This window comes from Elephantulus edwardii, unplaced genomic scaffold (genome assembly GCF_000299155.1).
Source record: "Elephantulus edwardii isolate Elephantulus edwardi_28Jun2011 unplaced genomic scaffold, EleEdw1.0 scaffold00050, whole genome shotgun sequence".
NCBI lineage: Eukaryota > Metazoa > Chordata > Mammalia > Macroscelidea > Macroscelididae > Elephantulus > Elephantulus edwardii.
Window position 1 is genome coordinate 167,837 of NW_006399800.1, and position 21,811 is coordinate 189,647.

Sequence of the window (21,811 nt, forward strand, 5' to 3'; positions counted from 1 at the left end):
GTGCCTTGCAGGGCATCCAGATATCAGTCACCCCGCAGACCAGAGACACACTCACCAAGGACAAGAGAAGCAAACCAAACCACAGCTGCAGATCATCCAGAGACAGGTGTACCTCAGGGGTGTGTGTGTGCGTGCACACATGTGCATCTCAGATATGAGTTATGGCTCAACATCAAGAAAACAGAAAATCCTCACTAGTGGACCAAAAGGTCACAACATCATGATAGATGGAGAAAAGACTGAAGTTGTGAACAACTTCACTTTGCTTGTATTCACAATCAACACCCACAGTAGTAACAGTCAGGAAATCAAAAGCCATGATGCACTGGAGAAATCTGCTATCAAGGACCTCTTCAAAGTGCTAAAGAGCAAGGATGTCAGTTTAAAGACTAAGGAATGACTGATCCAAGCCAGGATATTTTTCAATTGTTCTCTATGCACTTGAAGGTTAGACAATAGATGAGGAAGACCAAAGAGTAACTGATGCCTTTGAATTGTCATGCTGGAGAAGATTACTGAATATTCCATGGACTGCCAAAAGAAGAAACAAATTATGTCTTGGAGGGTGTATAACTAGGGTGTTCCATTGATGCGAGGACAGTGAAACTGTCTTAGGTAATTTGAGGATGTTTTTGGGTGGGGTTGATCCTTGGAAAAACCAACAGTGAAAGAAAGGAAGCCCTCCAAGGAGATGGGGTTGACATAGTAGCAAGACACAGGTTGATACAGTGGCTGCCACAAAGGGTGTGAGATGAGAAAATTTACTACTGCCCAACAAAAACTCACATTCTCTGGGCAAACAAATGATACCATCTATCACTTAGAATAAGACATTAGTGCTTTTTTAATCCACGGCCCTCGGGCCTGTTTTTCATTGTTTATGTTCAAACATGGCCCTGGTGTGTCCACTTGCCGTACAGAGGTTAACTTGTGGTTGCTGTGAAGCTGAACACTGTGTCACTGATGTGTCAAATGCATTAATGGTTACCCATGGTGGACAGTGTTTGGTGGAGCACCCTGATTAAAACAAGCCTGGAAGCAGGAGTGGCATCCACTTCTGTAATAGCTATGAACCTGGAGAGAGAGGATGAAAGTCACACAAGTGTTGACGATTTTCTTTCGTAAGTTTGCTATGAGTCGCCTACGACTCGACAGCACTTAACAACAACAACAACAACATGGAAATACTATAGGGAGAGTAAGCTCTGAAAACACATAAATATTTCCCCCATGTTATAAAATTGGACCTACTTATGATATTCTATTACCACAGTACTTCAGGAGTAAATGCTGGTAGGTGGTAAGGAGCTGTGCTGTCAGCCCCAAACACATGGTTTGAATTACAGCTGCTCTGTAGAAGATAGACGGAAATATCCCATGTGATTTATTGCTTCTGAAAACGTGCTGGAGGGTTGATTCGGACTTAAGGAAAAAAATGACAACAATTTGTGGCATTTCTATTACAACAGCACAAAGAGACTAAGACAGCTAGAGCTAGAGTGGGATGGCATCGTGAGGGACGGGTATTTAAACTGCATCTTGGTGGGAGTTCCAGTGGCCTAGTGGTAAAGAGCTGTACTGGCAAACCAGAAGTACAGAGTTCAAACCCACCATTTGCTTCCCTGGAGAAAGCTGGGCCATTTCCTCTTGTGGGATTAACTGCCTCTGAAAACCTGCTGGAGGGTCAGTACTAACTCAACATAACAATTACTGGTCAGCAGTGCCAAGAAGGACTGAAGTACATCTTGGGGGGATGAAGTGAAAGCATAGTCTATGCAGCAGAAGAACATCCTAGTACTACACGGATTGTTTTTTTTAAGGAAATCTAAAACTTACAAAATACTATCTTTGAAAAAAAGAACACATAAAAATTTTCAGAAGATGGTGTTATTTTGATGACAATGAGCTTGTGTGGCTCTCAGAATATCTTCTTCACCGATCTTCAGATGTTTTTCTAAGCCTCATGATGGTCCCCACTTCCATCATTTAACACATCATTCAAACCACTTCAATAAAACAGTGATCATGTTGAAGAGGGGTCTCTGAGGACTAGATGACACACCAATTAACCAAGCACATCGAGCCAGATTGTTTTACGCCTCGGACTCAGGAGACTGGCGGGGAGAGGCAGCAAACAAAGGCAGACGGAACAAGGGCCTGAGTGAAAAGAGTAGAAGAAGACATGTGCTGAGGCAAGGGCTTGCAGCCCGACTCCCGCGGAAAAGCCTGTCAGAAGACTATTCACCACTGACCTTAATAAGGTTTCTAATAACCCGCCAGATAGAATCATGAACCAGAACATGTACTTGTAGAGCATACTCAATGAGAATAAAAACATCACAGGACTTGTTTGGTGCCTTTTTTTTTTAGAATAACAAAAAATATTTTACTAAAACATAAGATTTACAGAAGTTTCCAGACAAGCCATACAAAATGGTCACAAGCTTTTTTCTTGAAAGGAGGATTCTACATTTGACAGCAAAGTCACAATGTTATTGGATCGAAAGCAGAGCTGTGCAGATCTGCAGTGCTGGGGACCACTTATCTTTCAAAATATCTAAACATATTCTTACCAACTTGTCTACATTAGGGTGATAAATTTTGGTCATGAAACGTACTTTAGGAGCTGCCATTGGGTATTCTTCTGGAAGGAATAGTTCAAGTTTAAAAGTCCCTCCCTCAAAGGGGGAATCCTGGGGGCCAGCAATGACCACATGAAAATAACGAGCGTTGCTCTCATCTGGTTCTGCTTTAATCCCAGGAACAGGTTCTGCCAGCAAATGCTGGGTTTCCTTGATAATCCTGCGGGGCAGCCCGGCCATCTTGTCAGATCCCGAGTTCGGCCTCTAGTCTCGTCTCCGGCTCTGCTCGCCTCCGTTCGGTGCCTTTTTAAATGAATATGCTTCGTCCTGGGCACTGTGAGTGTGAGGTCAGGGGAAGCATATGCTGATTTTAGTCCACAAACGGCCATGTTTCCGCTCAGCTTCTGCAGGTACATTTGCTTACTCTCACCTACAGATTTATATTGTGAGTCAAATCAGACAAGGACAGGGGGCATCTGACAGATGAAAACAAGAGAGGATCTCCTAGAGTTGTTCTGCAGGGAAACAGAGAAGCCCTGAATTTCTAATTAAATGAAGAGAATTGTATTCCAAAATGTTTTGGGAATCCCTACTTTGTATATCAAATAAGCTTTTAAAGAACTATCAAATTTGGTAAAACAAAGCCCTTGTTATGCACTAACCTAATTCTCATTTCAGAGTTTACTTCTGAGGTCTTAAAAAGCAACTATTAGTGACTAGTCCTGGAAATCACCAATTTCACTGAACCAGTGACAGCTTTCTAGGTGAAGCAGACAAATATCCCAGGGCAGGCTCAACCTGTCTGGTTAGTTCTAGTTCAAGGGTTTTATCCTCACATTACTGGGACTTATTTTTTCCTTTCAATTTTCTTTCTTTTTTTTTTTAATTTTCCACACTATGAAGGTTCAGAAATAACCATCATTTTACACATCACTGTTGAAAATCAGAATAAGCGACATAGAATGGGACAAAATTCTTCCCATTATTAAAAATAACAACAAGGCCAAACCAAGCCAAACTGTCCTGCTCTAGTCAATCAGGCTCCTCTCATTGTTTTTTTTTTAAACTTCTTAAGGAGTGTTTTGAATTGTATGTTACTATTTCTGCCAGCTCCAAACTGTATGTACAGCTGAAAAAACCCTGGAAAGGATCCCCTTTATCCTACAAACAGGCAGATAATGACCTGAGAGAGGAACGGGCCAATTTGAGTGCCTGGATAAAAGGTAGTCTGATACTAAAGATTCTTTGCTTAAGGAACTTTAAATGCACCTGTCTGATTTTTAGAAAAGTACATTTTAGTGGCATGTAGCATCATCTTTTATGAAGGAGTGTGGTGAGAGTGCTTCTTATTACTTCCCACGTGGACCATGACAGCAGAGCAGTAAGGGGAGTGGCAGAATGAAGGCAAGCCAAGGGGCTCTCATTATTGTAGAAGTTCAAAACAACAGAGACAAGCTTCTGCCTCTTGAATCATCAAATCTCAGGCATGGGTTGAGAGTTCATGGGATTGGGAGTAGGGATAGAGGGAGAAGAGATGGAAAACACTTGATTCTTGTGCTATTTCAGAAGAATTTCTTCGCTCACTTTCTTTTAGTTTTAGTTCCTGTGTTTGTTTAACAGAAGTACCCTCGGGAAATAAGCCAGTTGACTTAGAAACACTGAAAAAGGTACTGTAACAAACAGGGTGTGGAACGCACTAGGTGAACATCTGAATACGTTGACATTTGCCCTCTCCTGAAGTATTTATAATGAACCATCCTCAAGTGTGCTGGGCATGAGGTAGTCTTCCTGTTTTTACTACACATTTTTCATCATATGTTTGACAACAAGGGAACATCAAAAGGCCAAACTCTTTCTGACTTTCACTTGCAGTCATCTGAGTCTTCATTAACCCTCCATTTCATCTGAACAAACCAACACATTCCTGATACTTCTTTACAAAGTTCTTTACACTTAAATCTTCAATTTCACAACTTCATTTGTGAGTCTTCCAGAGGTCATTCAAATTTACTTCTAGAATGAATTAACATTAGCAACAAAATCCCAGGCACATCAATGACAATGCTGTCCCCTACGGTTGGTGCCAAGTGCTGCGGCTGTTCATCAGAATGGTGGTGACCTGACTTAGCTGCTCTATAGGACATAAACTTGGTGATTTGCTTCTGTAAAAAAACCTCTCAGGGACAAGAGTTCTGCTTTGCCACATGGGGTCACTATAAGTCAAAACTGACTTGACAGCCCTAACAACAATAATACAAAAATAGGTTTTCATTAACCTTGGCATTTATTAGATATTTATCTACCTGTCTACCTGATTCTACATTTATGACTCAGAGCACCCAGTGAGCCACTGAAAATGTAAGGCAGACCATATCATTCTTTGCTCTGTGCTCTCTGATGGCTTCCCATCTCTGTAAGTAAAACCTGAAGTCCTCATTATAGCCTACAAGGCTACTGTTATCTAGCCCCTGGCTGCCGCTCTGTGCTCTTTCTTTTAATATTTTCCATGGCCAACTCCACTCCAGTCACTCTGGTCTGTTTTCCTTAAACATGCCTAACATATTTTACAGTAGGACTTCTGGCCTTGCCATTGCCAGATGGCTCCTTCCTTTCACATTGTTCAAAAACTCTTGTCCAAAGGTTACTTCATCAGAGAGGACTTTCCGGATACCCCATCTAAAATATCATTCTGGTGTGAAAAACAATGTACACAAACTTTGTAAGTGAACCAGTATAAAACAAAAATTTTATTTATTTTAAAAAAATAGCATTCCACACCATCATTTCTTCATATTCTCTTCCTGCTTGGTGCTTTAGCATTTACTGCTCCTGAAAAATTATGTTTAATTATCTCTTTCTTTTCTGCTCATTCTCCAAATGCCTCTTGCCCCCTTACCAAATGTAACCCCATGTATGTCAAGACCTGAGCGTCATCTCATCGTTTTCCCCACTGTCTACACAGTAGGCATAGCAGAAGCTCAACAACATGAGTGAATAAATGAAGGAATAAATACTGAAGGAATAAATAGTGAACAAATTATATGTACATCAAGTCTTAAATCTATTAGATCTATTCTATGAGCGTATGGCTATGTCTCTGCATTTGACTATTATCAGGTATGTCTACCACTTATCTGTCAATTTGCTATACTATGTTACTTTATATACGTTGCTATGATGCTGCAACCTATGTTACTAGTATTAAAAATATTAGGAGTTCCCCGAGGACTCATGTCCGCCACCTATAGGAAGAGCCTTTGCATCTGAAGCAGACCACTTTTATAACACGAAGATTTTCTGGGTTTTCTTGTCCCCTCAAGTGTCCAGCAGCAGCATTTAGACCACAGGGTGTTCTGTTGGCTCTCCTGCCTACCCTCTGTCCCCAGGAACGCTCCTCCATAGCAGCGATAGTGGCTTCTCCATTCTGTTCTCTGCAATGCCTTGTACCCACTGTGCTGTGACTGTGCAGTAGGCTTGGGTCAGCAAAAGAATAAAAGAAACCTTCCTTTCTCTTACCATAAACCACTCTAGAGCTCTCTGCACCTGTACCCCTTTTCACCTTTTGTATTTAATTTTAAAGTCAGTGTACTGCAAGGAAGCTGGATGCAAGATAGATACTATATTAAACTGTACTGTTATTTAAGATGTAATAAAGCAGTTTGACATGAAAAAAAAATATTAGGAGTGTCAGGTATGGTGGATAGGATGAAAACAAACCAGGAAAAAAGACCTTGTGATCTACTGCTGAAAAAACTGTCCAGTGAAAACCGAATGAACAGCTGAAGAAAGAGCATTGTCTGCTACAGTGGCAGAGCAGATGATGAGACCCTAAGGTTGGAAGGTACTCAAAATACAGCTAGGGAAGATCTGTCTCCTTAAAGTAGTAGACTATGGTGACATGGATGGACCTTCATTTGTTGATGTGGCACAACTAAAAAAGGGAGGAAATAGCTAGCATCCATTAATAACCAGAACATGGCATAGGTGAAGCCACAAACAGTAACAACTGTGAGGATGGTGCGGGACCTAGTGCTCCGTTCTGCTATACAGGGTCGCTATGTGTTGGATCTCTCTCGATGGCATCTAACAAGTGTATAAAATACTGTCTAAGTCATCTAACCTTGTTGTATGAAAGTGAATTAAAGGCAATAGCAGTCTACCTGGAGTCACAGAATGCTAGTCTAGAAAGAGGTGTAGAGATTGTATGGCCAATCCATTAATTTTACAGATTACAAAAAGAAAGAAAGAAAGAAGAGGAGGCCCAGCGGAGGTAGTAGTTTTACATAGCTACCAAGAAAATTAGTACCAAAGATAGAACTGTAATCTAGGCCTCTGATTCTCAAGCTAGGATTTTTATCTCTACGTTATATAAAATCTTGGCTGTTCTATACTGCTTTTAGTCATTTATTAATTACTCAATGACAATTGATTTAAACATGCAAAGGAGAATTATATTGTAACAAGGCTCTAGTTCCCCAAATGGAAAGCACTCGTCCCAACCAATTGTGCTAACGGAACAAGCCTGTCAGGATTTTGTTAGGAGACTAACACCCAAGAAACCACCATGCAGGAATTGCTAATCTCTCTGCCGGTACATACATACTGATTTATTTCCTTTTAGGTTCCTTTTTATCACAATAGTAGAATATGGTTTAATACACATTGAACACTTTGTTTTCACTTTAGTTCCATAGTAAAGGTGGACTGAGTTGGAAGATGTTTCCTTTAAAATAAAATTGCATTCATGCATTACAAAAATGGGAAAAACACACTTGACAACAAAAAAGTGTCAAAACAGGTAAATCTGTGATTCAACTCAATCTGTGATCTTTTTTTTTTCTGTGATCTTATTTAAAGAGTTCTTTTTTCTGCTTTTGAAAAATCCTCCTTTATCTGAATCATTGTATGTGCGAAACTACTCCTGAAGCATTGATGAATATCTAGACCGTACAGTAATGTTATTAAAATTGAGCCAAATGTCTTACTAGGTATCTTTTGTAGTTTCTTATAGGTCAATGGGTATTTTATAGAAAATTTAGTGATGATTTCTAGTGCTGTTTATGTCTAGCACACTAAGATAAGGTCCATTGTAAATACAGCTGTATTCCTGACGGCCTACCATCTCTCTCTCTCTCTCTCTCTCTCACACACACACGCACATACACACAGACAGACTATATTAGAATGAAGTGGCTTTTTACTTAAAAGAAAAATTATATATCCAAATGTAGGCCTGTACCCTTTTATACACTCATTCAAGGATGTTACATTTTCATTCCAACAAAGATGCCATCATGCAGAATTTTTTTCAGGGGCTTTTCTTTTAGAACACAGATTCTCCAATTAACAACACAGACATTGTAAATACTTGGATTTAACTGGTCTTAGACATGGTTGGAGAACCTATATTTTTTAAAAAAAACATGCCAGAAAAACCTTATGCAGTTGATTTGTGAGAACCGATGTCTTAAGACAACATCAAGAGCTGTTTCACAAGCCACATAAGGACATCACAATAAAAACTCTGGGGTGAAGCATGGTGGACACACACGATATGTTAGAGGCTCAGCTAAGTTTTTTTTTAACTCTTCATTTTTTCAAATGGAACATATTAGCATAGATATGCATAGGAGCATCTATTTAAAAAGAAAGCAAAAAAATACCTCCATGAAAGAGATTCCTAAACTCCAGACATCAGAATGAATTCCATACTGCTCCCCTGAAATTCTTTCAGGCTGTAAAAAAAACAGAAGGGAGTTATGAGTAGAAAGAAGCTACTTGAGGAAGTACTCGCACTGAACATGAGCTCAGCCAAGGCAGGGAGTCACTAACACTCATACAGCATTTAATGTACAGCAAAACAAGTTTATATTTATGTATGTGAGTGCACATGTGTGAGGTATACAGTCTTATAACATCTTTACAAAGTCCTTATTTCACAGATTAAAAACTCAGAGATTCAGAGCAGTGAATAGCTTAGACAAAGTACTCAGATAGAAAATGGGCTGAGATTTGAACTTAGATCTTGAGTATCTCTTCCCTGCCCCACCACCCCAAGACTAGTGGTCTTAATTGTGGGGTGACATATGTACATCATTGCCACTTATCTGAAATTTGACAGGTGGGTCATGAGCACTGGTGTTTCATTTCCTTCTGATTTCAAAAGTTTTATTTTGAAATAATTCTAACAGGAACATTGAAAAACTAAGTACAGGACACAGAAATTCACATTCTATTCACCCAGATTAACCTACTGCTAACTTTTTATTCTTTACAAGCCACAGTTTAAGGTGCTATGATCGGTTTCTCCCTGTCTGGAACAAGGAAGAAGGAGGAAAAGCAAAGATGTGCTAAAACATTAATGAGTCCAAAGGAATAATGGGTCACATGAACCTCAATTTTCACGGTGCTGTGACCACAAATCTCACAGGAAGAGACTGACTATCTTTCTCCAGTTGGAGCAGCTGACGGATTAGAACTTTGTGTGCCTCTGGGATTGTAGTGTAACTTCTTACCACTAGGCCACCAGTCCTATTATTGTCCTTAAAAAAGAGATAAACAGAATGAGACACAGGGTGGTTTGTTTTTATGTGCTGTCAGGTTGACTAAAACTCATAGCAATTCTATGTACCAAGGCTTGGAAACCTGCCCTATCCAGATCCAGTCTCACTGCCTGACACACCTACCCCCATTACTTCAGTAACTGTGCCAATCCATTTCATCCTTGGTCTTTCTCTCCTGCACAGTCCCTCCACCCTTTCAAGAATGACATCCTTTTCCTAGCACTGGTACCTCTTGGCAACATGCCCAAAGTATGTGAGCAGAATTTCAAAATCCTTGCCCCCAAGGACCAACTTGGCTTCACCCTCTCCGGGACAGACCTGTTTGTTCTCTTGGCAGTCAGTGGTATGTTCAAGACTCTTCTCCAGCATCACAACTCAAAGACATCAATTTCTTCTGTCATCCTTACTCATTCATTGTCTAGCTTTCAGATGCGTAACAAATAACTGCAAAGACCATAGCCTTGGTAAGGTGCACCTTAGTTTCAAGACTGACATCGTTGCTCTTTAGCACTTTGGAGTGGTCCCTGACAGCAAATTTTTTCCAACACAATTCATTTTTTTAATTTTCTGACTGCTGGGGTCAAGGGTGCTGATTGTGGAACTTAGCAAGCGGAAATTGTTAACAATCTCAATCTCTTCTTCATCTATCATGGTGTTGCCAATTGGCTTAGTGGTGAGAATCTTTAGTTTGCATTAATAACCAAGATTTATTGATGAAGATCAAAGGCTACATTCTTTCATAAGGATTATATATCCATCAACATAAAACAAAAATCCTCACAATTAGACTAATGAGCAAAATTAAAAGAGTGAAGTTACCAAAGATTGTCTTTTACTTGAATCCATAATCAATGCTCAGGGAAGCAGCAGGCCAGAAATCAAACTATACATTGTACTGGGCAAATCTACAGTAAAAGATCTCTTTACAATGTTAAAGATGTCACATTAGGGACATTAAGGTTTACCTGTTGAAAGTGTTTCACAGGTGTGAGAATGCTGGACAACGAGGAAGGAAGGCAAAAGAACCGATGTATATGAATTATGTTGTTGCTGAAGAACATTAACTACATTGTGCACTGCCAAAAACATGAACAGATTTCTCTTAGAAGAAATACAGCTAGAACAATTCTTAAAAATGAAGACAGTGACACTTCATCTTATTTACTTTGGCCACATTCTCAGAAGCAGCCTGTGGAGAAGGACATCGTATTTGGTAAAGCACAAGTTCAGCAAAAAAAGGAGATCCTCAACAAGACTGTTGTCGTAGTGGCTGTAACACTGAACTCCAGCACAGGAGAGACTGTGAGGATGACCCCGGACTAGGAAGCCTAGTGTTCTTTTGTACATAGGGGTATTGAGCCAGGACTGATCTGATGGCACTTAACAGTAACAACATACTATGCTGCATGCAGGGATCTCTGGTGGGTTAGTTGTGCTACTAACCCAAAAGCAAGTGGTTTGAAGCACTAGCTGCTTTGTTCGACAAAAATGGCCAGTCTTCTCTTATGCAATTTACTGTCTATGAAAACCTGCAAACCTGTTGAAAAGTGAGGTATGAGTTGGTTCTGATTTGATGGTACATAACACCAACAACAACATGCTGCATCTACTCTTTAAGAAAGATAGGAGTAAAATTTTTGATCAAATATTACATAGAAATATCTTGGTAAAAAGGAGTCCTGAAGGTACGTGGTTCAAGGCCACCAGCTGCTTTGCAGGAGAAGGATGAACAATCTGCTCCCACGCAACCTAGTTGAGAGTCGGTTATGGTTTGGTTCCAATTAAAAGGTACACAATAAATGGAAAAAAAAGAAAGCTAGGAGTAACACTTGCATTTGATGACCAGTTACTTGGAATTAAGTATTGCTCTGTATCCTTTATATTCCTCAGGAATCTTGTAAATACTGACCTCAATATGTAGATGTAAAAATCGGAGCTCTGTAAAGTTAAGTAACTGGAACTCAAGTGTGAGAGAGTAACAGAGCTCGGATATTCAGGGGTATCTGGCTGCAAAATCTTCCTTGTGTGTCAAACTACACCCCACCCCCACCAGCCAAAAAGGAGTCAGAAGGTCCAAGCACTAGTTGTCATTTATGCTGAAGTCTGGGAAATAAAATACATCTGAAGTGCCAATCACTGCATTTTTTTTGTGTTCCATGACCTTTCATGTTGTTTGGTCTTTTACTGTTCTAAGACCACCATATATATATATATGTGTGTGTGTGTGTGTGTGTGTGTGTGTGTGTGTGTGTGTAACTTTTCTCTTTCACTAGTAGACCTAACACTCCTTGTCACTGTATTTCATTAAAATGTTGTTCATATCCTTAATATTTACGTATCATATTGTAATCACGTGGTTTTCAATGTTTCCCTTCACAGAGAAAGAGAATGCTTTTGTTTAATCATCTCATATTTAGTACCAGACCAGGCACATAGCGGGTGCATAATCAATGGTGGCCGACTAAAGACATGTGATAATATTTATTATACATTTATTTCTAAGCATAAACGAATAATTAAGTTCTTTGGAGTGTTTTATATCTATGAATATAATTTTCCTATATATTGTTGCTATTTGTGGTCATCAAGAACTTTCAGCAAACAGGAAAATTCTAAATCTATCCATACTTGAAGCAATAAAACGACAAACAAATGCAGAGTTAGGTTCTCCCCACCCTTTCTTGTCTCCATGTTTTCATTCTTCTGATCGCTATCAAGACTTAGCACTTCATCCACAATAAAGCAAAACTGGCAAGCAAGAAGTGTAACCTGCACATGAAATAATGTTGCCTTTTCCAACAAGAAAGAGAAATACATTCTTTCATTTGCCCATGCCACTGAAAGAAATACAAACTACAGGTGGAAAATGAAACCACCAAAAAGTGAAATGAAAAGTTGAAGACATCTGAAAAATAAACATGTTTTGAGATACCAGGTAGTAAATAAGAGAGAAATTCTTAAGGAAAAGCTTCAGATAACCTCTCATTGCAGAAAATGACTGCTGTGACTCAATACTTGAGTAAGAATGTGTAGTAAAAGCAGGTGGCAAGCTCCAAGGGTTTATTCTGAAGAATTAAGAATGAAGATTGAGATTTGAAAATGCATGCAGTCCCCCTAAATTCCTTAAGGCAAGAGATAAATCCCAATACATTCTAAATTTATGGAGCCAGGATTCAATGGCCCAAGGTTGCACAATTTAAAGCTGTTTTCACACATGAAACTAAGGTGGCCTTTCCTGTTCTCTTCCATTCAGAATAAAACAAAACCAAGCCCCAGTTACCATACTACTGACAGAGAAGATCTGTGATGGACTTGCAGCTAAAAAGCAAAAGCTAGGGTTGCCTTGGGAGCTCTAGTGGCTTAATGGTAAGGAATTGTGCTGCCAATACAAAGGTATATGGTGTGAATCCACCAGTTAGGCGCTCTGTGGGAGAAAGATGGGTAATTCCCTAGCAAGTGATTTACTGTCTTTGAAAGACTACTGAAGGGTCAGCTATGGGTCAGTTCCAACTCACTGGTACTCAACAACAACAAAGTCCATGATATGGCAGCTGATACCAGTGCAGAAGCCTAAGTAATATTAGGAGAAGTATGACTCTACTCTAAAACATCTGTACACTGAGTTTTAAGTGTAAGTGTGTGTGTAGAAAGTTTTGTTTTTTACAAGAGTAAACAGTAGGGATGATCTAAATAGCAAAATATACTATTAAATTATTAGTAAATGTTAAAGGACTGATGTTTTCTCCATCTATGCTTACTTAATCTTTTCTACATCCCCAAAAAAGATCCGCTCAAAATATACCGATACTAGTGTTTCCCCAAATAGGATTACAACAACAGGCACAAAGGGTAAGATTTATAACACATATTTTTAAGAAAAATAATTAAATCTGTAACGGGCTTTATGCCAGCACTCATAGGCACTGGCCATGCCAGGATACTAGGACTGAGGGCTCTGTCAACACCAAAACTGTCTGTGTTTACAGCACAATACTCCAGGGTTCACTAGGTGTAGGAAGAAAGACATTAAGGTACATTTCTCTTCTATTCAGAAAAAAAGTTTCTGCTTAGACCTAAACTATTCAGGAAATCTCTAATGTATACATAAAGTGGTAAGAAACTGCTGTAACCATGAGTGCACATGGTTCAAATCTACCAGCTTCTCTGTGGGACAAAGATGGGCAATTTCCTCCCATGCAGTTAACTGCATCTGAAAACCTACTGAAGGGTCAGCTATGGGTCGGTTCTGACTTGATGGTATACAACAATAACATACATAAACTAAAATTGATAACATGTAATCAAAGTCACCATAGTGGTTTGTTTTTCTGTTTAAAGTCAGCAAGATTCCTTTGTGGGTAGCACTGAATATTAGTTGAATAAGAGTGCTTGTATCAGACTGGTCATATTCAGATCTTCCAGTTCACTAATTCTTTCTTCTGCTGTATCCAGCTTGCTGTTAAATATAGGGTGTTTAATTTTATTTCTTTTATTTACCCCCTAGAGGTTTTATTTGAAATGTCAACAAATCTACTGTTTTCATAAGGTCTCAGCATGAAGCTCTTTCCCTAACTCAGGCCATGTGTATGCCCACAGTGCAAATTTGCGCTGAACTAGTCCATGGCCATCGAGTTTTCCTATTTTCTTCTGCTCTCTACTTAGCTCTAAGAAGTGTTCTCTTTAGATCCCTGGGATTAAAGGAGAAATATTAAATCTGATCTGGTCTTTACTGAGGTTTTTGTTGTTGTGTACTGTCAAGTCAGGAACAATTCATAGCTGACCCTCCAGCAGGTTTTCAGAGGCAGTAAACTGCATGGAAGTTGACTGTTCATTTTTCTCTCACAGAGCAGCTGACAGATTCTTGTTGTTAGGTGCCACTGAGTCGAGTATGACTCATACCGACTGTGTGAACAAAAGGCGTGAACCCTGTTCTATCCTATGCCATCCTCACACTTTCTGACACACAAGAACCCACTGTAGTAGTCACCACATCAAAATAACTAGTTGAAGGTCTTCCACTCTTTTGCCAACCCCTCACCTTTCCCTGTATCATGTCCTTCTCCAAGGAATAGCCCCTTCTAGAAACATGCCCAAAGTATGTGAGCTGAAGCTTCATCATTCCTGCCTCGAAAGAGAACTCTGGTTGCACCCTCTCTGAAACATAACTGTTTGTTCCTTTGGCCATCCATGCGATGTTCAGAGCTATTCTCCAACACTACAACACAAAGTGTACCATTCCTCTGGTACGCTCTAGCTATAATATCCCTAGTACCACGCTTTCTTCTAAACCCAGCCTGAACTTCTGGAAGTTCTCTGTTTGATGCGCTGTTCCAGTCATTTTTAGACAACTTTCAGCAGAATCTTGCTTGCATGTAATATTAATGATATTGTTCGATAATTTCCGTACTCTTTTGGGTTACTTTTCTGAGCCTTCTAGGGTTGTGCAAATAGTAACACTGAGTACACAGCACTACTTAATCCGAGTATTCCTTGGTTCTTTCTATAGTACATAGAGATGCTTATTTTCAGTGCCCATCACCATTACTACATAACCAGTGAGTTGGATCATGATGCTGTCAATATGGTTTCCATTTAGGTTAAAGATAACTTTCAATGACAGAAATGATCGCAGAGGGAAAAAAAACCTCCAAAAACCCAATCAGGAATTAAATATAGTCCTTTAGATTGATTTAAATAATCTCAAAGAACATGATTATTTTTCTTAGAAAATTCAAAAGTTCAGTTATTCATAAAATTAATATCAAGGTTTTCTTTAAAAATTTAACAAACAAATCACAATAACTGTCTACTAAATTAAAGTTTTTGGGATATCTGTCTCTAGTGGCCTAATAACTGTAATCGTGGTTTGAATCCACCAGTTGCTCCTCAGGAACAAACAGAAGCAATTTATTCCAATGTAATGTATAGCCTCTGAAATGCCATTTTTCACTTGATGGCACAAAAGAACAATCTAAAAAATAAAAGTAAAATTTTAAATATATAGAATTTTTAATCTATTGAACACCTCAAAGCCTTCTACACTTCTTTTATAATCCTTCCGGATGAAATGCTATCCTTTAAAAATGTAGTTGAAAATCTAACTAAATGCCTTAAAAAATAGTCATTTCAAAACAACTATGAGATATCATCTCACTCCAGTAACAATAGAAAAATTCAAGAGATCAGCAAACAACAAATGCTGGCAAGGTTGTGGAGAAATTGGAATCCTTATTCACTTGTTGGTGGAAGTGTAAAATGGTGCAACCACTGTAGAAGATGGTATGATGCTTTCTCAAAAAGTTGGAAATAGAAATATCATTCTGATACCACATTTCTCCTTATAGAGTCCATCTTCCCAGATAATCCATTATGCATTTAGATTGAAAAGGTCTGGAGATAGGACACATCCCTGGCGTACATACACCCTTTCCGATTTGGAACCGTTCAGTGTTTCCTTGCTCAGTTCTGATGACTGCCTCCTGATCCAAGTATAGGTTTCACCTAAGCACAATCAAATGTTCTGGGATTCCTACTCTTCTCAGAGTTAGCCACACTTTGTTGTGATCCACACAGACAAATACCTTTGCCTAGTCAATGAAACACAGATTGACATTCCTCAGGTACTCTCTGCTTTCAGCCAAGATCATTTAACATTAGCTGTAAATTTCCTTTATCCACTTCCTCCACCCACCAAATTGTATAGCCCTGTGATTTCATCCTTACCCATCTTCACCCTTCTGCTCTCACCTTAACCCCTTCGAAATTCCATACATGTTTTATTATTTATCCTTCTAGTTTAACAATTAAAAAGAAAAAGAAGTAGTGTGAAAGGAATGGTAATAAGAGAGATCTACTATGAGATACCATCTCACTCAAGTACCAGTGGCAAAATTTAACATGACAGCAATACATTTTGAGATAAACATGGCAGTAATACATGTTGGAGAGCATGTGGCAAGATAGAAACTCTTATATGTTGTTGGTGGGATTGTAAGATGGTACAACCACTCTGGAAGGCAGTTTGGTGTTTCTTCGGAAAGCTAAACAGAGAAATTCCATATGACCCAGCTATTCCTTTGTTTGGAATAATACCCCAAGAAAATGAGAACAGAGGCACAAATGGAGATTTGTACATCAATATTCATAGCAGCATTATTCACCATCACAAGAACATGGAAACAGCTCAAATGTTCCACCACTATTGAATGGACTGAGAAATTATGATGCACTCACACGATGGAATACTACATAGCATTCAGGAGCAATGATTTTTAAAATCATTACCTAACTTGGAAGGAACTAGAGAGTGTTATGCTAGATGCACTAACTCAGTCCCATAAGGAAAAATATTATATAAGACCATTATTGTAAAAATAAAAAGATAACTAGTAAAATATAAAGATAACTAGTAAAATGTATATAAGGATCCCCTCACACAATCTGATGGACAGAGGGGGTGGGTGAGTAAAGGAAATGGGGAAATTGGATGTGAAAGTCAGTGTATATGAACTTTGCAAGTAAACCAGTATAAAATAAAAATTTTATTAAAAAAATACCCTAAAGAAACCCTAATTGCCACCCAAGAAGATATATGCACACTGTTTACTGCAGCTTTGTTTGCAATAGCAAAAAGTTGGAAACAACCCAAGTGCCCATCAATAAACGAATGGATAGAGAAGTTCTGGTATATTCACACAATGGAATACTATGCTGCATTGAAAAAGAAGGAACTCATGAAATATTATACTAAATGGGTGACCCTGGAGGACATTAAGCTGAGTGAAATATGTAAGTCACAATACTGCATAGTGTCACTGTTGTAAAATGAGACTGACATCAGGGTTGAGGGGAGACTGAGAAAGATGGGATAAATAATGTAAACTGCATTGAAACAGATGAGAGAGAGATCTGTTTAAAAGGAATATATTATTAGGAATTATTGTCATGACAGGAGTCCAGGATGAAGGCTGCATAGTTGAGTGGACATGGGGGGAGAGACTGTGTAACAATGAAAGAATTTTTCTTTTACTTTTTAAAGAGAAGAGCAAATTTGGGGGGAGGTATGGGCAGGGAGAAAAGTGCAACAATGAATGAATGGAAATTCAAAGTCTCTGTAAACTTTCATTAAAATTAATTTTAAAAAAAGCAGGGAAAAAACTATTTTTTAAAAAAAGAGAAATGGTGTGAGGATTTAAGAAATAAGAACTTAGACTAGCATACATAGTGCTAATTAAATATATTATGAACTGTGTCTCCCCAAAATATGTGCTGTAACTAGAGTAGCATCCACTTCCTAAATAACATGCTTCCAGAAACTCTATACACTTTGATAAATGTCGATAGTTGTTGAGAGGGTTCAGGCCTTTTTGTTCATAGGGTCGCTATGAGTCATGCTTGACTCAAAGGCAATCTACAACAACAACCATGCCTGTGGTTATAATTCCTTTTGGGAATGGGTTGTTTTGTTTTGTCAATGAGCCAGACTATTAGTTTTCTCTCAGTTTGCCATTCTATGGTGTGTTGCTGTGATGTGATGTTTAAGTTCTAGCATTTATATGTCAAATATCAGAAGACTTATGGTAAACAGGTTTTAGCCAATGCACAAAAAATTGTGGTATCAGGATTGGAGAACTCAACAGAAACACACATAATACAACTTTCTGCTTGTAGAAAATGAAGAAGATAGAAGCACTTATTAAAGAACAGTAAAGACTACAGTCTCTAATATGGATTACATTTCATGATGAAATTTAAAGCTGAATCAATAGGTGACAACATGATAGATGGAGAAAAGACTGAAGTAGTCAACAATTTCATTTTACATGGTCCCAATGTCAACATCCTTGGTAGTAGCAGGCAACAAATAAAAAGATGTGTTGTTACATTAGGCAAATCTGCTGTCAAGGACATCTTTAGAAGGCTAAAGAACAATGTGTACAAACTTTATGAAGTTTGTATGTAAACCAGTATAAAATAATTAGAAAGTAGAGAAAATAGAATATAAAATAAAAACATTAAAAAAAATCACCTATTAAAAAAAACCCAAAAGGCTAAAGAACAGAATGTCGGTTTAAAGCCAGAAGTGTGTCTGATCTAAGCTACAGTATTTTCAACTGTGTCATATGGATGTGAAAGTTTGACAGTAAATAAAATAGAAAGAAAAAATTTTAGTCAACTGGATGGCACCTATCAACAACAATGAAGCATGGTTCATGTTGAAAGAATTGCCCAGGGAATAGAGAGGCTCTTCAGGTGCTTCAATATCTGGAAATCCAGGAAGGCTGCAATTCCACGAAAATGTTTCTTTTTCTACTGGGCTAGAGAAGCTGTGACCTTTTAAGATTATCCTCTTATCTGGACAGCCAGGACATGTCCAAACTTACAAGCCCCTACCCTTTTGAGACTGTGAAACTAATTTTGAACCTCATAACCACCAATGAAGAGAGGAGCACTACTGCTTCTTTGCCTGTTTCCTATAAAAAAAGCACAGAACAAGGCAGTTCTGAGAGCATAGCTATTTTGGGACTCTTGGGTTAGGGTTAGGTCCTGCTGTAGCTCTCCTGGCTAACTAAAAGCACTTCCTCTTCAAAACTGAGTGTTTGAGTGATTCCTCATTCCCTTGGGTCTCATTTTCCTGCGACGGCCGGCAACAGTGTAGGGTATATCTTCAGTGGTTCTCTTTTGAAATACAAAAGGGATTAAATTAACCCAGCAAAGTAGGAAGGAGAGTGCTGCTCGCATAGTGGTAAGGTGCTGAACTGCCAACCTAAGGGCACGTGGTTCAAATCCACCAGCAGCACTGTGGGAGAAAAATGAGCAATTAACTCTAGTGTGACTTATTGCCTCTGAAAGCCCAGGTTGGCTCTGACTTGGTAGGTAGTACATAACAAGAGGAGCTGGAGAAGAAAGATGCCAAGCCACATAAAGACTGTCCCAGAGCAGAAGCTCAAAGAGACACTTACCTTTCTCCAGAGTCAATAGAGAAAGACTTCCTTTCCAGCTCCCTTCCTGAATTTGGACTTTTAGTGGCTAAGTTGTAAGGAGGTGTGCTACCAACCCAAGGGCATGCGGTTCAAATTCACCACTTGCGGCTGTGTGGAAGAAAGATGGGCAATTTCCTCTTGTGCAATTTACTGCCTCTGAAGATCTGCTGCAGGGTCAGCTGAGGGTTGGTTTCGATTTGATAGTTCATAGCATCAACAACAGACCCCAAAACTGTGAAGGAATAAATGTCAGTTTGCTAAAACCATCCACTTGTACTGCTATTATAGTAGTATGAAATAACTTCAGTGTTAACTTTTATTATACCTGATGCTATTAAAAACACAGAAATGTGTATACAGATGTATTGGTATAAAAGGAAGGAAAGAGATATAAAACACTGAATTGATGACTTGTAATATAAAAAAATAAATATTTTTACAATTTATTTTTTGTGTCCTCTAATTGCCAGAAGCAGGAGTGGCATCCACTTCCTAAATAACATGCCTCCAGAAATGCTATGAACTTTGATAAATGTTGATAGTTACAAAAAGGCTTCAGGCCTTTTGTTCATAGAGTCGCTATGAGTCATGCTCAACTCAACGGCAATCAAAAACTCATGCCATATTCCCTTCTATTATGAATTCTTCCTTCTATAGCGATCTCTTCAGTCCTTTCAACATCGTGCTCAAAACACCAAATTCATACATTATATGCTTGGGAGAGTGGAGAGACAGTGCAGGAGAGGAAGATCCTAGATGAGATGGATTGATTCAGTGACTGGGGTAATGGGGGTAGGTGTGTCAGAGACACTATGGCACAGAATAGAGCAGGGTTTAGGGTTGTTGTACATAAGGTCACTATGAGTCGCAGGTGACTTGACGGCACATAACACCATAACCACCACTACTTTCTATAAATACATATTTTGTACTACTTACGGGACAAGTATTATTATCATAGATAATACTATATTTCATATTTCTCCATGTTTTATCCAGATTATAGTGTATGTTTGACTAGCAGCATGGAAGGTGCTCAGTAAATGCTGGCTGATTAATTGAAGGCACTCCATTTAAGATACAGCTTTCACTGACATAAGGCCAATGGATGACAAACTTTTTCTTTCAAGTATCAGATAGCAATATTTTTTACTTTATAGGCCATATGGTCTCCGATGCAACTATTCAACTCAACCATGATAACACTAAAGCAGTGATAGACAATATATCATTAAGTGAACATGAGCATGTTCCAATAAAACTTTGTTTAAAACAAAGCCAAGGAGCCTATTTGGGCTGAGAACCGGACTCTACCATCTCTTGGCAAATCATGTTGAAAGTTACAAAACAGAATAGTGGAAATGTGGCATCAGAGTAGTGGAAAGTATGAAACTGTGGCACTTAGATAATCTTCAAGTTTGAATAAACACCCACCCTCAGAGAATAACTTTCAGCCAAATATCAGACAGACTTAGAAACTGAGGAATACCACTAGAGAGAAACACATAATCAACTATTCAAGACCAAAAGGGAAACAATGTCATTTTTAATTTTTTTTTTAAAAAGGCAGGATAGGGACAAGAAAGAGGCTAAATGGAGATGGAGAACCTAGAAGGAAGTGGTATGTGTATGAACTGTTGTATGGAAAATAAATTTGTTCTGTAGACTTTCACCCAAGGAATACTAAAAATACCCTCCCAAAAAAAATATGGTCCCAATTGGGGTTAAAACAAAAAAGCTCAGTCCTTCTCCAACATAGGATTGTTAAGTTCTAAAAGGTGGGGACTAATAATACCTGTAAATGAAATAATGTGTTATTCTACTTCCTTCTCCTATTAACTGCGATTGCACATTCTCTCAGTAAGTACTTGGCCAATGAGAACCTGTTTAATTGAAATAGAAGCGAAGCTCTTGCTCTCAGGGAGAGGCTATTACTCTTCAGTTCCTTTGCTTCCTAGGTATCTTACATATTTTACAGCCTGAATTACAAAGATGATGTCTAGAATTCATTCACCCAACCAGCAAAGCAATTTTTACCCTCACCAATCTGAGCAAACATTTCATAGTTATAATCCTAACATTTCAATTAACAGACAAACGCATCACATTCATCCATAAACAAAAAGGGGGAGAAAAAGTAATTTCTTTAATGTACACCTGGGAAACACAACTGTAATCTGGATTTGTACTTTCAAATGTAATGCAATTTCATTATCAGAGCAATTTAAAGCTACTAAGAACATGATGGGTAGTTGAGAAGTTGTTTCACTCATTCACTTATTTATTTCTTCAAATCACAGTGCTCCATGTTCTTCCATAGAGTGAAAGGAGAGCATTCAGCTGGGCTTTGTTAACTATAAAGATGGCTCACTAATCTCATCTAACCTGGTAGAACCAGGAAGTTGATTAAGTTTCATAAAGACAGATAAGTTTATTTCAGAAATTAATTCTTTTGTTTCTCCCTAGACTACCTAGAAAAACAGAAAAGAGTAAATGTTCTTTTAAAACAACGCTTCTAGTTATATTTACTCCCAAATATTTAATCTTGTGATTAGCTATTGTGAAGGGTACTGCTTTTCTTAGCTCCTGCTCTGTATTCTCTTTGTCACTGTAGAGAAATCCAACTGATTTTTGTATGTTGATCTTGTATCCTGCTACTTTGCTGAATTGGTCAACTATGTCC

At 38.5% G+C, this 21,811-nt stretch overlaps 1 protein-coding gene across 2 annotated transcripts in view; it reads right to left on the bottom strand.

The window, feature by feature from the left end:
• Positions 1 to 21,811, bottom strand: part of MAP2K5 (mitogen-activated protein kinase kinase 5) — a 393,759-nt gene that overhangs the window by 119,835 nt on the left and 252,113 nt on the right. For both annotated transcript variants that reach the window (XM_006886624.1, XM_006886625.1), the window contains exon 16: positions 8,246 to 8,317. In XM_006886624.1, the coding sequence (XP_006886686.1) occupies positions 8,246 to 8,317 (72 nt within the window). The remainder of the gene's footprint in view (positions 1 to 8,245; positions 8,318 to 21,811) is intronic.